The 20377-nt window shown below is 52.4% G+C and overlaps 1 protein-coding gene across 2 annotated transcripts in view; it reads right to left on the bottom strand.

Moving 5' to 3' along the window:
- Window positions 1–20377, bottom strand: part of LOC115653584 (phospholipid-transporting ATPase FetA-like) — a 124614-nt gene that overhangs the window by 13440 nt on the left and 90797 nt on the right. For both annotated transcript variants that reach the window (XM_030567032.1, XM_030567033.1), the window contains exons 21-23: window positions 19727–19871; window positions 18053–18236; window positions 12986–13209 (exon numbers count right to left, since the gene is read on the bottom strand). In XM_030567032.1, the coding sequence (XP_030422892.1) occupies window positions 12986–13209; window positions 18053–18236; window positions 19727–19871 (553 nt within the window). The remainder of the gene's footprint in view (window positions 1–12985; window positions 13210–18052; window positions 18237–19726; window positions 19872–20377) is intronic.

The raw sequence follows: 20377 nt of genomic DNA, 5'->3' as shown, positions 1-20377 counted from the left end.
GACTTCAAGATCTCTTTCTTGAGTGATAACAGCTAATTTAGACACCATCATTTCATAGAATCATAGAATATCAAGGTTGGAAGGGACCTCAGGAGGTCATCTAGTCCAACACCCTCCTCAAAGCAGGACCAACCCCAACTAAATCATCCCAGCCAGGGCTTTGTCAAGCCAGGCCTTAAAAACCTCTAAGGAAGGAGATTCCACCACCTCCCTAGGTAACCCATTCCAGTGCTTCACCACCCCCTAGTGAAAAAGTTTTTCCTAATATCCAACCTAAACCTCCCCCACTGCAACTTAAGACCATTGCTCCTTGTTCTGTCATCTGCTACCACTGAGAATAGTCTAGATCCATCCTTTTCGGAATCCCCCTTTCAGTTAGTTGAAAGCAGCTATCAAATCCCCCCTCATTCTTCTCTTCTGTAGACTAAACAATCCCAGTTCCCTCAGCCTCTCCTCATAAGTCATGTGTTCCAGCCCCCTAATCATTTTTGTTGCCCTCCACTGGACTCTTTCCAATTTTCCCACATCCTTCTTGTAGTGTGGGGCCCAAAACTGGACACAGGACTCCAGATGAGGCCTCACCAATGTCGAACAGAGGGGAATGGTCACATCCCTCGATCTGCTGGCAATGCCCCTACTTATACAGCCCCAAATGCCATTAGCCTTCTTGGCAACAAGGGCACACTTCTCATCCACTTCTCATCCACTGTAACCCCTAGGTCCTTTTCTGCAGAACTGCCACCGAGCCATTCGGTCCCTAGTCTGTAACAGTGGAGATCAATATGAGAACTGAAAGGTGGATAAGGAACTGGTTAAAGGGGAGACTACAGTGGGTCATACCGAAAGGTGAATTGTCAGGCTGGAAGGAGGTTACTAGTGGAGTTCATCAGGGATCAGTTTTGGGACCAATCTTATTTAACCTTTTTATTACTGACCTTGGCACAAAAAGTGGGAATGTGCTAATAAAGTTTGCGGATGACACAAAGCTGGGGGGGTATTGCTAACACAGAGAAGGACCGGGATATCATACAGGAAGATCTAGATAACCTTGTAAACTGGAATAATAGTAATAAGAGGAAATTTAATAGCGAAAAGTGCAAGGTCATGCATTTAGGGAGTAAAAAGAATTTCAGTTATAAGCTGGGGAGGCATCAGTTGGAAGTAACAGAGGAGGAGAAGGACCTCGGAGTATTGGTTGATCACAGGATGACTATGAGCCACCAATGTGATATGGCCGCTAAAAAAGCTAATGTGGTCTTGGGATGCATCAGGTGAGGTATTTCCAGCAAAGATAAGGAGGTGTTAGCACCGTTATATAAGGTACTGGTGAGACCTCATCTGGAATACTGTGTGCATCTCTGGTCTCTCATGTTTAAGACGGATGAATTCAAACTGGAACAGGTACAGAGAAGAGCTACTAGGATGAACGGAGGAATGGAAAACCTGTCTTATGAAAGGAGACTGAAAGAGCTTGGCTTGTTTAGCCTAACCAAAAGAAGGCTGAGGGGAGATATGATTGCTCTTTATAAATGTATCAGAGGAATAAATACCACGGAGGGAGAGGAATTATTTAAGCTCAGTACCAATGTGGACACAAGAACTAATGGATAGAAACTGTCTATCAGGAAGTTTAGATTGAAATTAGATGAAAGTTTCTAACCATCAGAGGAGTGAAGTTCTGGAACAGCCTTCCAAGGGGAGTAGTGAGGGTAAAAGACATATCTTGCTTCAATGCTAATCTTGATAAGTTTATGGAGGGGATGGTATGATGAGATAGCCTAATTTTGGCAATTAATTTGTCTTTGACTACTAGTGGTAAATATGCCCAATGGCTTGTGATGGGATGTTAGATGGGCTGGGGATCTGAGGCCATGTCTACATCTAAAATTTTGCAGCGCTGGTTGTTACAGCTGTATTAGTACAGCTGTATAGGGCCAGCGCTGCAGAGTGGCCACACTTACAGCAACCAGCGCTGCAAGTGGTGTTAGATGTGGCCACACTGCAGCGCTGTTGGGCGGCTTCAAGGGGGGTTCCGGGACCGAGAGAGCAAACCGGGAAAGGAAACCAGCTTCGCCGCGGTTTGCTCTCTCGGTCCCGGAGCCAGCCAGCAAACCGCAGGGAAGGAGACCTGCTTGCTCGGGGTTCCGGGACCGAGAGAGCAAACCGGGAACGCCGCGGTTTGCTCTCTCGGTCCCGGAGCCAGCCAGCAAACCGCGGGGAAGGAGACCTGCTTGCTCGGGGTTCCGGGACCGAGAGAGCAAACCGGGAACGCCGCGGTTTGCTCTCTCGGTCCCGGAGCCAGCCAGCAAACCGCGGGGAAGGAGACCTGCTTGCTCGGGGTTCCGGGACCGAGAGAGCAAACCGGGAACGCCGCGGTTTGCTCTCTCGGTCCCGGAGCCAGCCAGCAAACCGCGGGGAAGGAGACCTGCTTGCTCGGGGTTCTGGGACCGAGAGAGCAAACCGGGAACGCCGCGGTTTGCTCTCTCGGTCCCGGAGCCACCCAGCAAACCGCGGGGAAGGAGACCTGCTTGCTCGGGGTTCCGGGACCGAGAGAGCAAACCGCGGCGAAGCTGGTTTCCTTTCCCGGTTTGCTCTCTCGGTCCCGGAACCCCGAGCAAGCAGGTCTCCTTCCCTGCGGTTTGCTGGCTGGCTCCGGGACCGAGAGAGCAAACCGCGGCGTTCCCGGTTTGCTCTCTCGGTCCCGGAACCCCGAGCAAGCAGGTCTCCTTCCCCGCGGTTTGCTGGGTGGCTCCGGGACCGAGAGAGCAAACCGCGGCGTTCCCGGTTTGCTCTCTCGGTCCCGGAACCCCGAGCAAGCAGGTCTCCTTCCCTGCGGTTTGCTGGCTGGCTCCGGGACCGAGAGAGCAAACCGGGAAAGGAAACCAGCTTGATTACCAGAGGCTTCCTCCTTCCACGGAGGTCAAGAAAAGCGCTGGTGAGTGTCTACATTGCATTACCAGCGCTGGATCACCAGCGCTGGATCCTCTACACCCGAGACAAAACGGGAGTACGGCCAGCGCTGCAAACAGGGAGTTGCAGCGCTGGTGATGCCCTGCAGATGTGGACACTCTCAAAGTTGCAGCGCTGTAACTCCCTCACCAGCGCTGCAACTTTCTGATGTAGACAAGCCCTCAGTTACTAAAGAGAATTCTTTCCTGAGTGCTGGCTGGTGAGTCTTGCCCACATGCTCAGGGTTTAGCTGATCACCATATTTGGAGTCGGGAAGGAATTTTCCTCCAGGGCAGATTGGCAGAAGCTGGGGGGGGGGAGGGTTCGCCTTCCTCTGCAGCATGGGGCACGGGTCACTTGCTGGAAGGTTCTCTCCACCTTGAAGTTTTTAAAGCACAGTTTGAGGATTTCAATGGCTCAGATGCAGATTTGATACAGGAGTGGGGTGGGTGCTATTCTGTGGCCTGCATTGTGCAGACTAGATGATCATAATGGTCCCTTCTGACCTTAAAGTCTATGAGTCTATGATTCTTCCGTCTTAAGTGCAGGACTCTGCACTTGTCCTTGTTGAACCTCATCAGATTTCTTTTGGCCCAATCCTTGCAGAGTTGGGTTATGTTTTCCAATGTACATTACTTTGCATTTATCAACACTGAATTTCACCTGCCATTTTGTTGCCGAGTCACCTAGTTTTGAGAGATCCTTTTGTAACTCTTTGCAGTCTGCTTTGGACTTAACTATCTTGAGTAATTTTGTACCTTCAGCAAATTTCGTCACTCCACTGTTTATCCCTTTCTTCAGATCTTTTATGAATATATTGAACAGCACTGGTCCCAGTTCAGATCCCTCGGGGGCACCACTATTTACCTCTCTCCATTCTGAAAACTGACTATGTATTCCTAGTATCAGAGGGGTAGCCGTGTTAGTCTGGATCTGTAAAAGCAGCAAAGAGTCCCATGGCACCTTATAGACTAACAAACGTATTGGAGCATGAGCTTTTGTGGGTGAATACCCACTTTGTCGGATGCATATTCCTACTCTGTTTCCTGTCTTTTAGCCAGCTACTGATCGATGAGATGACCTTCCCTCTTATCCCATGACAGCTTACTTTGCTTAAGAGCCTTGGGTGAGGAACCGTGTGAAGGCTTTCCGAAAATCTAGGTACTCTATATCCACTGGATCATCCTTGTCCACATGTTCATTGATCCCTTCAAAGAATTCAAATAGATTGGGGAGGCAGGATTTCCCTTTACAAAAGCCCCAAGAGATTGTGTTCATCTATGTGTCTGATAATTCTATTCTTTACTATAGCTTCAACCAATTTACCTGGTACTGAAGTCAGCCTTACCCGTCAGTAACTGCCAAGATCATCTTTGCAGCCTTTTAAAAAAAATTGTGTCACATTAGCTATTCTCCAGTCATCTGGTACAGAAGTGGATTTAAGCGATAGAGTTTGCATACCACGATTAGTAGTTTTGCAATTTCATATTTGAGTTCCTTCAGAACCCTTGGGTGATACCACCTGGTCATTGTGACTTCTTATTTAATTTATGAATTTGTTCAAAAACCTTCTCTAGTCACACCTCAATCTGAGGCAGTTTCTCAGATGTGTCACCTAAAAAGAACGCTGGGAATCTCCCTCATATCCTCAACAGTAAAGACTAATATGAAGAATTAATTTAGATTCTCTGCAATGGCCGTATCTTCCCAGAGTGCTCCTTTAGCACTGGTTGTTTAGCAGCTTCCTGCTTCCAACGTACTGAAAATTTTTTGGCTGTTAGTTTTTGAGTCTTTGGCTAGTTGCTCTTCAAATTCTTTTTCGCCTTCCTAATTATACTTGTACCAAAGACTTGCCAGAGCTGATGCTCCTCTCTATTTTCCTTGGTAGGATTTGACTACCAATTATTAAATAATGCCTTTTTGCTTTCAATAGCTTCTTTTACTCTGTTGGTGAGCCATGGTGGCACTTCTTTGGTCCTCTAAGGGCTGGCCTACACTAGGGGCATGGTGTCAATCTAAGATATGCAACTTCAGCTACGTGAATAGCATAGCTGAAGTCGAAGTATCTTAGATTGATTTACCTTGGGTCCTCAGGGCGTGGGATCGATGTCCGCGGCTCCCCCGTTGACTCCGCTACCGCCTCTCGCTCTGGTGGAGTTCCGGAGTCGATGGGGAGTGCGTTCGGGGATCGATATATCCCGTCTAGATGAGACGCGATATATCGATCCCAGATAAATCGATCACTACCTGCCAATAGGGCGGGTAGTCTGGACGTTCCCTAAGTCAGGGATTCTCAAACTTCTTTGTGCTGTGACCCCCTTCTGACAAAAAACGGTTACTCACCTTTGTAACTGTTGTTCTTCGAGATGTGTTGCTTATATCCATTCCAGTTAGGTGTGTGCGCGCCGCGTGCACGTTCGTCGGAGAAACTTTTACCCTAGCAACACTCGGCGGGTCGGCTGGGCGCCCCCTGGCGTGACGCCGTTATGGTGCCAGATATATACCCCAGCCGACCCAGCCACCCTTCAGTTCCTTCTTGCCAGCTACTCCGACAGTGGGGAAGGAGGGTGGGCTTGGAATGGCTATGAGAAACACATCTCGAAGAACAACAGTTACAAAGGTGAGTAACCATTTTTTCTTCTTCAAGTGATTGCTCATATGCATTCCAGTTAGGTGATTCACAAGCCTTACCTAGGCGGAGGGGTGGGAGTGAGATGTGGCAGAGTGCAGAACCGCTGCGCCAAAGGCTGCATCATCTCTAGATTGCTGGACCAGCGCGTAGTGCGAGGTGAAGGTGTGGACCGATGACCAGGTCGCTGCACGGCATATCTCCTGGATAGGCACGCGTGCCAGGAAGGCGGCTGATGATGCTTGAGCTCTGGTAGAGTGCGCTGTGAGGTGGCCCGAAGGGACATGAGCTAGGTCATAGCATGCACGGATGCATGTGGTCACCCAGGAGGAGATCCTCTGGGAGGAGACTGGCAGACATTTCATCCGTTCCGTGACCGCCACGAACAGTTGGGGGGACTTTCGGAACGGCTTTGTTCGCTCATTATAGAAAGCGAGTGCCCTGCGTACATCTAAGGAGTGTAGCTGCTGCTCCCGCCGAGAAGAGTGGGGCTTCGGAAAGAAGACCTGGAGGAAGATGTCCTGGTTGGTATGGAAGGCAGACACAACCTTAGGAAGGAACGCCGGATGAGGGCGCAGTTGTACCTTGTCTTTATGAAAAACAGTGTAGGGCGGGTCCACCAGGAGCGCTCTCAGCTCGGAGACCCACCTGGCCGATGTAATGACCACCAGGAAGACCGTTTTCCATGATAGGTACAGGAGCGAGCAAGTCGCTAGCGGCTCAAAGGGTGGGAGCATTAGTCTGTTTAGGACCAAATTGAGATCCCAGGTAGGGGCAGAGCGACGTACAGGGGGATAGAGACACTCTAGGCCCTTAATGAACTGAGAGATCAAGGGGTGGGAGAACACGGAGTGGCCACCTTCACCTGGGCAGAACGTGGATATAGCGGCTAAGTGCACCTTCAGGGAGGATGTCGCCAGGCCCTGTTGCTTAAGGTACCAGAGGTAGTCTACGACTGTGGGAATCGAGGCCTCCGAAGGAGTAACACCCTGAGTTGCGCACCAGCAAGAGAAGCGTTTCCACTTTGCCAAATACGTGGAGCAGGTGGAAGGCTTCCTGCTGCTGAGGAGAATATGCTGAACGGGAGTGGAACAGCGCAACTCCGCTGTGTTTAGCCATGCAGGAGCCACGCTGTGAGGTGGAGGGCTCGCAGGTCTGGGTGACGAAGCCTGCCGTGGTCTTGCGTGATCAGGTCTGAGAGGAGAGGGAGGAGAACTGGGGTGTCCACTGACAGATCTAGCAGGGTGGTGAACCAGTGCTGTCTGGGCCACACAGGCGCGATCAGGATCAGATGCACTTTGTCCCTGCGGAGCTTTAACAGGACCTTGTGCACCAGGTGAAACGGAGGGAAGGCATACAGCAGGTGGTGCCTCCACGACAGGAGGAATGCGTCTGTGATCGACCCTGGAGAGAGACCCTGAAAGGAGCAGAACTCCTGGCACGTCCTGTTCGAGCGGGAGGCGAACAGGTCTATGAGGGGAAACCCCCACCTCCGGAAGATCGAATGGATGACGTCCGGTCTTATTGACCACTCGTGACATAGAAAGGACCGGCTGAGCCGATCCGCCAGAGCGTTCCGGACCCCCGGAAGAAAGGACGCCACTAGGTCTATCAAGTGGGCTATACAGAAGTCCCAGAATCGAATGGCCTCTTGACACAGGGGAGACGAGCGGGTCCCCCCCCCCCCGTTTGTTGATGTAGTACATGGCCGTTGTGTTGTCCGTGAATACCGAAACACAACGTCCGTGAAGATGTTGCTGGAACACCTGGCACGCAAGGCGGACTGCTCTCAACTCCCAGACGTTTATGTGGAGTGTCAACTCCTGGGACGACCAAAGGTCCTGGGTACGCAGGTGACCTAGATGGGTCCCCCAACCGAGGGATGACGCATCCGTCGTTAAGGTCATCGACGGCGGCTGAGGATGGAACGGCATCCCTGCACATACCAGGGATGGAGTTAGCCACCAATCGAGGGAGCGGAGAGGGCTGGGGCGAACTGACACCAGGACATCTATAGGGTCCCTGCCCAGGCGGAAGACCGAATGGAGCCAAGTTTGAAAGGGTCTCATGCGGAGTCTGGCATACCTGGTCACATAAGTACATGCGGCCATATGCCCCACGAGTCCGAGACAGGTGCGAGCTGAGGTGATTGGGGAGGCCTGTAAACCTCGTATGATCGATACGATCGCTTGGAAGCGGGGCTGAGGCAAGTAGGCTCTGGCTTAAGTGGAGTCCAGCGTTGCCCCTATGAAGTCCAGCCTTTGTGTGGGGACCAGGGTGGATTTCTCGGTGTTGAGGAGTAGGTCCAACTGGGAGAACAGGTCCGTGATTATACCGACATGCTGCCAGACCTGAGATTGAGAGGTCCCCTTGATGAGCCAGTCGTCCAGATACGGGAACACATGTATCTGTTGCCGGCGGAGATGGGCGGCGACGACGGCTATGCACTTCGTGAACACCCTCGGGGCTGTGGAGAGGCCAAAGGGGAGGACTGTGAATTGGAAGTGCTGGTGGTTGGCCATAAAGCGAAGGTACTTCCTGTGTGGTGGAAAGATGGCAATGTGGAAGTACGCGTCCTTCATGTCGAGGCTGGCATACCAGTGTCCAGGATCCAGGGATGGGATAATGGTTCCCAGGGAGACCATGCGGAACTTCAACTTGAGCATCCATTTGTTGAGTCCGCGCAGGTCTAGGATAGGTCTGAGGCCTCCTTTGGACTTGGGAATCAGAAAATAGTGGGAGTAAAACCCCTTTCCTCTCTCGTCTAGAGGTACCTCCTCTATAGCTCCTGCAGTGAGGAGAGATTGGACCTCCTGCAGGAGGACTTGCTCGTGAGAGGGGTCCCTGAAGAGGGACCGGGAAATGGGGCGGGAGGGCGGTGATGAAGCAAATTGGAGGTGGTATCCTTGCTTCACTGTGCGCAGAACCCAAAGGTCCAACATCAATTGGGACCACGCCGGGAGGAAGTAGGAGAGACGGTTGGAGAAGGGAGGGAAAGGATCCTGTCCTGAGACTGGTACGCCGTCCCCGGGCGCACCTTCAAAAGTTGGACTTAGGGCCCAGTGGTGCCTTAGAAGGCCCGTGCTTTTGGCCCCCCCTGGGGACCAGACTGGCATCTGCGGCCACCCCACCCGCGCCTTCTACTGAGGTCCTGCCTCTGCCAAGGTGTAAAGTACGGGCGGTGTGTTTGGGGCCTGAAGGGTCTACGCTGGGTTACAGGGGTATGCATTCCCAACGAGCGCATGATGACTCTATTATCCTTCAGGCTCTGCAGCCTGGGATCAGTCTTCTCCGAGAACAAACCCTTGCCATCAAAGGGTAGGTCCTGGATGGTGTACTGCAGCTCAGGAGGCAGGTTAGAGACCTGGAGCAAGAGATACGCCTCATGGTGATGCCCGAGGCCAAAGTTCTGGCCGCTGAGTCGGCTGCGTCTAGGGAGGCCTGGAGAGAGGTCCTGGCCACTTTCTTTCCTTCCTCCAGGAACGCGTTAAATTCCTGGCGTGAGTCCGGGGGTAGCAGCTCGGTGAACCTACCCACTTCTGCCCAAGTGTTATAATTGTATCGGCTCAGTAAAGCCTGTTGGTTGGCCACTCGGAGCTGTAGGGCCCCCGCTGAGTACACCTTACGACCCAGGAGATCCATCAGTCTGGCCTCTTTGGACTTTAGGGCCGGTGCCTGCCGGCCATGTCGCTCCCTTTCGTTGACCAACTGGACAACTAAGGAGGAGGGAAGAGGATGGACGTACAAGTACTCATACTCCCAAGAGGGTACCATGTACTTTCTCTCAACTCTCTTTGCCGTCGGTGGAATGGAGGCTGGAGACCGTCAGAGGGTGTCGGCAGTGACCTGGATAGTTTTAATGAATGGTAGTGCGACCCGAGTGGGAGCATCAGCGGTGAGGATGCTCACTACGGGGTCCTCGGCTTCCGGGACTTCCTCCACTGGGAGGTTGATATTGAGGGCCACCGTGCGAAGGAGGTCCTGATGGGCCCTGAGGTCTATCGGCGGGGGCCCTGATGATGAGGTCCCTGCCACAGCCTCATCCGGTGAGGAGGAGGATGATACCCCAGGAATGAGAGGGTCCTGGACGGCCTCCTGCTCCTGGGACAGTTCCTGCTCCAGCTGCCCCGGGGAGTCCAGAGGATGTGTCGCGTGCTCTTCCGACTCAACCGCGGGGGGGGCGGGAAATGGTGGCCTCTGGTGCCCGATGTTCTGAGGCAGCAAAGCGGGTCTGGACTAGGGGAGCACCCTGGGCTTGGTGGTACGCCCAGGGTGTCCAGAAGGACCACTGTTGAGGTCCTATGTCCTGTGGTCAAGAGTCCTGGAAAACTCCCGTAGGTACCTCCATATCCCGGTCCCGGTCGCAATAGCTGTCCGCCTGGGAGGATAAGGACGTGTGTCTGGATGGCCATGGTGGAGCAGAAAAGCCTGGAGCCGAAGTCCCGATGGATCTCGCACCCCTCGATCGTGGGGACTGATGCCAGTACACAGAGCAGTACTGAGAGCGAGACCGGGACCTGCGACCGGACCGGTGCTGGGAGGTCAACCGGGATCTCGAGTCTCTACGCCTTGACCTGCTCCGGGAGGTACGGTATCGGGAACTGGAGCGGTACCGCGAGTAGCGGGTTGGGGAGCGAGAGACTGATCGGTGCCGAGAGTCCGACTGGTGCCATGGTGAGGAACAGTGCTGGGACTGGGAGCGACGTCGAGAGCGGGAGCGACATCTCGACTCAGAGTGCCTGCGGGATCGTAATCTTGAGTGGTGCCGGTCCGCTACGCTGACAGACGGTGGTCTGGTCAGGGTCGGCTTGCCCATGGACTGCAATACCCGCACCGGCAGTGCCAGGGATAGGGGCGGTGCCGCCTCGGTCATGGCGATCAAGTCTCTCTCCGCGGAGAAAGTCTCCGGGGTAGAAGGCAAAGCGAGCTCTACCACGGCTGGTGCCGGTGAGCTGTCAGGTGCCGGACTCAATGGACCTCGTGGGGCTGGAGTCGACGGTACCGGTTTTGGCTGCGCTGTGGCAGGTATTGGTGCCGGGCGGTCAGACCTAGGCGCAGTCTCTGGCTGCAACGCGGGTGTTGCCATCTGACCCTTCGCCATCTTCGACCTCGGGGAGAGGGAGCGGCGCGGAGTCGATTTCGGTGCCGGTGGCTCTTGCCGGGAATCCTTAGGCTTACCGGCGACGCCCGGTGCCGTAGGGGTGCCTCTGCTCACCGACTGGCTCGTTCTCGGTGCCAAGGGCGACGGTGTCAGGCCGCTTCCATTAGGAGCTGCTTTAACCTAATGCCCCGCTCCTTTTTAGTTCTCAGCTTAAAAGCTTTGCAAATTGGGCACTTAGCCGATAAGTGCGATTCCCCTAGGCACTTCAAACAGGAGTCGTGGGGATCTCCTGTTGGCATCGGCCTATGACAGGCCGAGCACTGCTTGAAACCCGGTGAGCCAGGCATGAGCTCCGGCACCGGGTGCGGGGAAGGGGCTACCCCCGAACCCCTCAACACTTACTAACTAACAACTATAACTATGAACTATAACTAAATCTAACGAACTATATATACACACAACAACAGTTAACTATACTACGAATACAACAACTATAAGAGACTACGAGTAGCTAGGGAAGGTGGAGGACAGCTAAGCCGCACTCCACTGTTCCAACGACCGACACGGGCGGTAAGAAGGAACTGAAGGGCGGTTGGGTCAGCAGGGGTATATATCCGGCGCCATAGCGGCGCCACTCCAGGGGGCACCCAGCCGACCCGCCGAGTGTTGCTAGGGTAAAAGTTTCTCCGACAAATGTGCACGCTGCGCGCACACACCTAACTGGAATGGATATGAGCAATCACTCGAAGAAGAACAAAAATTACTACAAGACCACAGGAGGGGGAGCCAAAGCCTGAGCCCACCCAAGGCTCACTGCCCTGGGCTGGGGGGGCCAAAGCCGAATCCTGAGCCCCACAGCCTGGTAGGGGGGAGGCAAAGCTGAACCCCAAAGGCTTCAGCGACGAGGGGGAAAGGAGACTGTAACCTGAGCTCCGCCGCTCAGGGCTGAAGCCAAAGCCTGAGCCCTGCCACCCTGGGCTTCGGCTGCAGGCAGTGGAGCTCAGTCTTTGGCTTCGACCCTGGGCCCCACAAGTCTAACACCAGCCCTGGCAACCCCATTAAAAAGGGGTCATGACCTACGGTTGAGAACCACTGCTGTTTTTTGTGAGTTGGCAGCAGGGTTGTATGACAGCCATTAGGGGGCAGCAGTGATCCATCACAGGCCCCTGCGGAAGTAGCAGAAATTGCATCTGAGGCAGGTGTGGGATCTGACCCTATATCAGAAGCACGCTGGGAAAAATGCTAACCTGCTCTCTGCTCCATTAGCAGCACACACAATAACGCTGCATTTTAGCCCCGGGGCATTTTCCTGGCCAAACATTTTCACATTATCTGCATTCCCCCTGGGCTACTGTGACGCGCCCGCCGGTTCCCTGGCCTGTAGCCAGCATTAAGCGCACAGGTGCAGGGGAGGTGGGTCACAGCACATGGCTTCCCAAGGAGGCAGCTACAATCCACAGGAGATTTGGGCTTCAAATAATTTTGTGGCCTGTTGCTTAAACAAACAAAGGCAGCCACGGCATTGCCCAGCTCTGCCCCAGTGTCTGCTTCAGGCCCGGCCAGGTCCCTGCCTTGACACCCCTGCCCTGCCCACAATGTGAACCAGCCCGTGAGTTTCCTGCCCCCTTCTGGCAGGTTTTCCCACGTGCTCCCCTCATGAATGGAAATGCCTCCCCATCCCTGCTTCCGGATTTGCACAACACTCGATAGTTTTACATCAATTCACAAAATCCTGGTGAGCATGTGAAATTCTGTGACACCAGAGAAAAATGTCACTGGGTGGCTGCTGGCATTAAGCAGGCCTTGAGCACCCCACTTCTGTCGGCAATGGAAGCATGTGAACGGGTGAGAACAGCAGCTAGGGAAATCCACTACAATGCCCATGGGAAGAAGTATCCCAACCAGAAACACTGGGAATGATGACAACAGAAGAGCAATGTTTGCCCCAAGGAAGGAGCTGGCTTGTCTCATCATGGTTGTATTTTGCAGAGGAAGCTACTTTTGTGCACATGATGGAGAGTCAGGAACGCTGGGTTCCGCTGGCTCCCTGTGTGACCCAGGACCACACTGTGAACGTTATGTAGGCACTCAAAGCTGGTCCTTAGCCTTTCTATGCTTCAGTGACTCCATCAGTAAAAGGGGGTTAACTGGACTTCCCCAGAGTTCCTCACAGCGGGACGAGAAGGGGGCTCGTCAGTCCTCTCTGTAAAGTGCTTTGGGCTCCTCTGCTGGCAGACGTTCGGGCAGGAAAAGGATTATTACAAGGTCTAATATACAGTGTGACAGGAACACAGAAACTGGCCCACCTGCGCAGAGAAGCCGGAGAAGAATCCATACCAGAAATGAACTAATGTGAAGGCAAAGTTCTTATAGAAGAAGTATCTGAGGAACTTGCACATGCGGATGTAGGACCATCGTCCGTGGACTAAGAGCAGGCGCTGCAGGTAACGGAACTGTGCGAAGGAAAAGTCACTGGACAGCACAGCCTGCATCCCCTCCTGGCCACTGATCCCGACCCCAATGTGGGCAGCTGCAACAAGAGGAGAATCCAGATCAATACAGTGAGAGCTTGTTAGCACTGGTGTTTATCAGACCACCCGCTGCATGCTGGGACATGTAGTCTTTGTGGGTCACACCCGCACTTGCGCAGAGGACATTCCTGCACAGAACACAATTGGCCCACCGGTCACACTGCAGGCTGCTGAGTAACAGATTGGTTTCTGACTACTAATTTATGTATTTCCAACAGGTGAGTTCATTTATGTGCTAATGACAATGAATCTTTTCCTTGACAGTCAATGTTTTCCACCAGCACAAACTCACTTTATCATATTGCCATTGCTAGAAAATGACCTTTGAGATGTGTTTAAATGCAGTGAGTGTGCATGGTCGCTCCCACTCCCAGGTGCATAAGATGCTTCTATACACTAAGAACACAAGAACGGCCATACTGGGTCAGACCAACAGCCCATCTAGTACAAACCAGTCTGAGTCGTCTTACAGCCTGTGGGCATTATTAGTTCAAACATTACACAGAAAAGCCTTAATAATCACTTGCATTTATTAAACAGAGACGTATGTTTAATATGACAGCTAACGATAGAGATTCAACTAATGACACTGTTCTCGATGGCTAGGGGTTGATTAGATTTGGAAATTCCTATGGAATACTGAGTCGAGCAGAACTCTGAGCCCCCATCCTCTCATGGTGGTGGTGTTGTCTAATGATCATTGTAACATGCTTTTCTTTACTCTTTCTTGACTGTCTGCCGGACCTATCATCTCCCTGGAAGCTCCGCACTTAGTCTTTTCTTTCTTAATTAAAAGGCCCCAGTTAATCAATTTGTATAAATTCACATGAGGAAGATTCGCAAGAGACTCTTTTGAATAATCTCACTTTAATTAAATCTAGTGTGAGGAATTGTTATAGTCATAAGGCACCAAATAAAGAAACAGTCCTCCCGGTCATGCCCTAAAATGCAGCCGCTGACAGGGCTGAGAGGGGTCCCATGGGTCACAAGGGGATGCTGAGACATTCACACAAAACTATACAGAACATTTACAGGTATCCAAGCTGTCTCCTTTCACACTCCTCACAGGCCTATCAGCAGCTATTAATTGCACTGCAGGAGTGCCCAGAGGCCCCTGGGATGAGGGCTGCCCCCAAGGGTCTGCAATCCCCGTAACAAGTGGGAGTCGGAAACGGGCAGAGGGACTGGGTAGGACAGGTAACACCGACAGGCCCACTCTGGGCGCACCCACTCAGTCCTGAGTCTTTAAAAAAAAAAAAAAGGGAATATCTAAAACAAACCCACAAAGATCAGCAACCCCTGCTGGCCATGTACCCAGCTGGGAACCGATCAGGGAACTTGTCCACCCAGGGAACACCTACTTCACAACCTGCCCATTCACGCAGCTCCAATCTGGGGCTGCCAGACACCTGCAGAACAGAGTGGCTGTTTCTGCTGGCCAGGTGAACGTCTTGCTGGTGAAAGGCATCCGAGTGGCAGCCCTGAAGACTGACATCCTTGTTCACACTCCACGCTGGAACAGCCCAGACTGTGACAGTGCCAACCGCCTAGTGGCCATGCTAGCCTATTGGGGGCCTGAGGCAGGAATACCCCCTCCCTCCAGTTCTTGTAGTAACGAGGGAATAGGGGCCCCCATGAGCTGCTCAGGGCCCTAAGCAATTGCTTCGTCTGCTTCCGCCTAGTGCCGGTTCTGCAACTTGCTCCCATCACCCTGCTCCAGGTCTCCTTGCCTAGGGGCGAGAGCATGAGCTACACTCTCCAGGCCCATTCGTCCTTGCTAAGCAGGCCAGTAATAGGTCTCATTCTATCGCTACCAGCCCTGTGATGCCTCATGAAGATCACGATGGAGCCAGACTGGAGAGGAGATCTGTGATAGTTCCATGCATGCCGGGAGAGGAGAACATGAGAATGAGATCAGCTGTTAGCTCTTGCCCAGGGAGGGTCCTGCTCTACTCTCTGTCATTCCCACTGAAGTCAGCAGGGCGAGGTGGGTGGGAGCAGAATGTGGCCCGTAAGCAGAGCAGAATATCTGCACTGACTTGGTTACTTATCTGTAACCCTAGTTCATCGAGATGGGCTCTGCATAGTCCTACTTCTGGGACCCAGTTGCCTGCGCTATCAGCTTCTGGAACTTTCTGCAAAGCAGCATCCACTGGGGCCACTCCCGTCCACTTCCCAACCTGGCGGGTTCTGGGGGCATAAAAGGGGGGGTGGCCTCAACCAGCCTCAGTTCCTTCCACTACGTCAGGAATCCCTAGCCCAGGACTCCTAAGTGGGGAAGGTGAACCAGGAGTGTGAATACAGACTCCATCTCTAGGAACTCCGGTGCCAGGTAAGTAACCTCCATTTCTCCCTTGAGTGGCCTTTGCACGTTCCCCCTGGTGGGAGTTAAGGGAGCAGTGACGCCCCAGGCTTTGCAGCTCCAGGCAAACAGGGGCAGCAGGGCACCAAAATGAGCATCTGCTCCAGGTGAAAGGGCCAAAAAGGAAACAGAGGTGACCAAACTGCTGCCACCCCTAGAACAAGTCACAAGGAGGGAAAGCTTTGCTAAAAGCATGTTCATAGCTCCAGTGCCAGTCATGTCACATGGTGCAATGAAGACCTGTCACAGGAGTTCCCTTTGTCCTAGACAAGGACTCTGACAAACCCAGGAAGTTGAACCACTGCCCGGTCATGGTAATGGTGAAACAGTGCATTTTACATGGACAATCTTTGACCATGATGGACTGGCTTCTCTGGTGTCAGCCCCATGGCTGGCTATAGGGTTTGGGGAAGTTGTGGATAAGTTTTGACCCCATAGAAATCATGGTAAAATTCTCTGAGCATGTGAAGTATGAGACATTCGGGACACGCAGACAAGCTAGAGGTCTGAAAGAGATGGAAAGCACAGACACTGCAGAGCTGGAGATGCAGGCAGGCCCACCTGTTCTGTAAGCATGCAGCTGAAAGGAGATCAGTCGTTAGTGGGTATCTCAGTAACACTCGGGGCCATCAAGAATGGCATCTTCCCAGAGACTTAGTACCAAATAGAGCCTGACTAATGTTTACATGGAACCTACGAGCTTTACAAGGATAAAAATTAGAGCCCCTTACTTTATGCTGGAAGGGAACACCCCTCCGGTGAGACAAATGAACCTATTCTACCGCAAGATTTGCAGCACATCCCAGGCATTGCAATGGAGAAATAGGTCTCCTTTTCCACAGCTCTCACAGCAAAGTAACCACCTCAGATAGCTCTCAAGATACACAGAGCAACCTGGTCACAGAGCCGGTAACTCCAGGGTGACAAGAGACGGTTGCCATCTCTGATTGTGACAAAGTGTCTCTAGGCAGAAATCAAAGAATTGTTGTTGTTTTACACTATGCCAAATGCAATGGCCAATGAGCCCATTATCAGGACCACCTGCTTGAGAGCTGCTCAGATGGGGAAACCTCTCTCAGTTCATGGAGTAGGCTTGGCTGGTCAAAGATTCCTGCTTTCCAATAGGATCTTTTGGGCCTCAGTACAAACGCTCATATTCAAGAGTGCACTATCCAGACTCTGGCTGTTGACCAGAGAAACTCTGGACCTTGGTGGAGACCCCGACTCATCTCCGAGGCAGGAGATGAAATGGTCTGGAAAGCAGGACTTTCAGATACTAGTCTCATATTCACAATACTGAATGACAAAATTGCCAGTCTTTTGCCAAGGCTACTGATGGCAACTTGGTACCAACTAAACCAACACTGGAAAGCTCTTTACATTCAATCCAGGGCAACATGTAGAGAAGTTCCTGCTCTTGGTGCAGGAAACAAATGCAATATTGATGTTCGGTTTTGCTTGCTTGTTAATCAGAACCATCGGCAAGCACAGTAACCCTGGTGGGAAAGGACGTAGCTGGTATTTGCCCCCTTGTAGAAAAAAATAATACAAGATGGAGCCCTTGATAGAGCCCTTGCACTGTCGAGTGTCAGTTCTGCTCTAAGAGTCTGTCAATGTGTCTTATCTCCCTGGTGGAGGAGACACTGGACCCATCCCATGAGGACAATGAACTTTATGAATGGGAAATTTTCCTAACACAACTGGCTAGAGCAACCCCCTCTTTGGTGGTCCAGGTAACGCATGGCTGTGACACTGTCCATCATAACCTAGGTTTGGAGTTATGAAGTGGAGAAAACCCCCACAGGCCAGAAATGGCTCTCAGCTCTGGTACCTTGACTTGGAGCCACATCTCTCACTGAGACGACAAACCTGGAGTGGTCAGAGCATGAGGTGAAGGACCTTCTCTCTCCTTTAGAACTACTACTGTACATGGCATGAAGGTGACTTGGGAAACTCCCTGGAGGGCATGTTCTTTCCCTGCCTAGTGAAATAAGGTATCTAGAAAGCACTGGGACATTGTGGCTCAGATGTTCCTAGTGTAAAGATAGGTGATGGAGTCAGGAAGAACTCTGCTGAGGCCTCAGACAGAGTCTGGTGTGAAAGCTATCACTTAACTGCACCAGTAAGGAATCTGACCACTGCAGGAAAGTTTATAGGTCTGGAATACATCCAGGTTTCAAAGACCCTATGGTGCCTAGTGGGGATGAAGGCACAATTTTATTGATCAAGGTCTACTTTGACTTCAAGCAGAGGGATGTGCAGAGAGACAGATGTGAAAGCGACTGCCTTTGAGATTGCCTGATAGCTCTGGCTGCTGTGATGCGACCATGGCACAGAAGAATCTGGATCCAGGACAAGTTCCAGATTAGAGAGCCTTGCACTAGCAGAGCAGCTCTCACGTTTCTTGCAGAGTGGGCATTGCTGCATGCAAGTGCGGAAGAACACATCAGGAGAGAGCTGGCTGGGCTGCCTCGACTTACTTTTGATCATGCTGACATCGTTTGCCCCATCACCGATCGCCAGGGTCACGGCCTTCTTGTACTTCTTCACCAGCTCCACCACCTGGGCCTTCTGCAGCGGGGTCACCCGGCAGCAGATCACCACTTTGCACAGGCAGGCTGTTCTCACCAGTTCAAGCTCCAAGTTCCCCTCTAGTGCGTAAGCCTGCGGAGCAGAGGAGAACATGCTGTGAAAGTGAGGTCAGCCCAGATACAGCGCCAACCCAAACTACAGAACCAGCAGAAGGAAGAATAACTAACCCATTGTGTCAGAGGAAGTGCTGGGGAGGCACGATGTCCACAGAGCTACTAGGCCAAGAACAAGAGCTGGGATGAGACTTTCTGAGCAGCAATGACAATGGCCTCTATCACCAAAGCTCCCCCTTTTCATTACTAGCAGTGACACTAGTGGAATTTACCCTCTTGACTTTGGTGGGTGGGTCTCTGCTCACTCCTGACTCAGTTCCTAAGCTGTGAGTAGGGGCTTGTGTCCTGAGAAGACCCTGCAGCACTGACTTTCTATTACAATTATAAACATGCTGTAACTAACAATTAATCAACTCCCACGAACATTCCTCAATGGACCCTCCATAATTCCCTTTCCTGCCAAATCCGGGACCCATGTAAAATTCATCTGGCTGATCTACAGGCTCCAAGCCCCCCCGCCTCCAACCCCCCCAGACAAATCCACGGCCCATATGGGCTGATTTACAATTGGGAGGGCTTTGAAAAAGCCTAGTAGAACTGATCATAAGAAAAAGACGAAGAAAATAAATCTGCCTTCCCAGTGTTGACCTTTTACTTTATTAGGATGTGTTATTTCCATTCCTGAAATCAACAACGATAACCGGCCGCCTGCTCAGAAGCTCATCCCTCTGCCGCTGCTTGGCAGGTAGGGACACATTTCTGCCTTTTCCCATTGCTTACAGAATGTGCTTCTTGTGCTCTGATGTCTTCTCTGCAGACATTCACGGAGGGAATCCACATGACTCCCTCCTCCCCCGAGCCATACAGCAAGCCAGCTGCCCTTTCCACTTAAGGCAGCAAATCAGCAGCCCGGATTTCCTTTCTTCCAAAAACAGTAAGTGTGAGTCACCAGCGCCCCCGCGTCCCTCCCATCAGCAGCAGCAGGCTTGCTCAGCTGGAGAGACCTTCTCGTGATTCAGTTTTACCCTGCTATTGACAGCAATAGTTTTTACCACTTTCCAAAAGAGCCTCAATGCACCAAAACCTCACCTAACAAAATGTTATATGCAAGCCTCAATAATCAGGGGCTGCTCTAGACATTTTGCCGCCCCAAGCACGGAGGGTCCGCTGGTCGCGCAGCTTCGGCGGACCTCCTGCAGTCTGCTGAAGCCGCGGGACCAGTGGACCCTCCACAGGCATGCCTGTGGGAGGTCCACCAAAGCCGTGCGACCAGTAGACCTTCCACAGGCAAGCCGCCGAAGGCACCCTGCCTGCCGCCCTAGCGGCAACCGGCAGAGTGCCCCTCGTGGCTTGCCGCGCTTGGCGTGCTAGTGCCTGGAGCTGCCCCTGTCAATAATGACCCTCCATGCACACAAACCAACGTGTCATGTGATGCTGTGCAGTTAGCCATAGCAAAAATGGTGCTGTCTTCCACTGCTGGCGGCAGCAGGCACTCTAAACCATCCTTACCAAGCTATGGCCGTTAATAACCAGGCCATACACCCCATTCGCTTGCTCTTCAGGTAAGATCCTTGACTTCGTGGAAGGGTTTTCAAACTTGATAATATCATCACTGTCCAGGAAGGAATCCGGATTCATTTTCTTCCTTGCAGTCCTTAAAAATACAGAAACAAATGTAAGTTATTTTCTTAAACTTATTAAAGAAAACCATGTTCCCCCTTGTTAGTATCGTTCTCCTTGCAGAGGGTTTTGAAGGACTCTGGCAGAACACAGGGCTGGAGTGGCCTTGGGAGAATTCCTCTAGTGACAGACCAGTGTCTGGCAAGGACATGGGGTCTTAGGATTCCCTGCCCCTGAAGCACCCAGCCTAGGGGCTACTTGGGGCAGATGCAGAGTAGCCCATAGGAAGCTGTGGGGTGGCCACTGGAAGTTACAGCAGCCCCTGGAGCTTGTACTGGCCTCTGGAGCCAGGGCCGCCCAGAGTGGGGGGAAAGTGGGGCAGTTCGGCGGCGGGCCCTTCGCTCTCTCTGGGTCTTTGGCGGCAGTTCGGCAGCGGGCCCTTCACTCGCTCCGGGTCTTTGGCGGCAGTTCAGCAGCGGGCCCTTTGCTCTCTCTGGGTCTTTGGCAGCAGTTCGGCGGTGGGCCCTTCACTCGCTCTGG

This window comes from Gopherus evgoodei, chromosome 6 (genome assembly GCF_007399415.2).
Source record: "Gopherus evgoodei ecotype Sinaloan lineage chromosome 6, rGopEvg1_v1.p, whole genome shotgun sequence".
Taxonomy (NCBI): Eukaryota; Metazoa; Chordata; order Testudines; family Testudinidae; genus Gopherus; species Gopherus evgoodei.
This window is presented reverse-complemented; position numbering and strand designations above follow the sequence as displayed.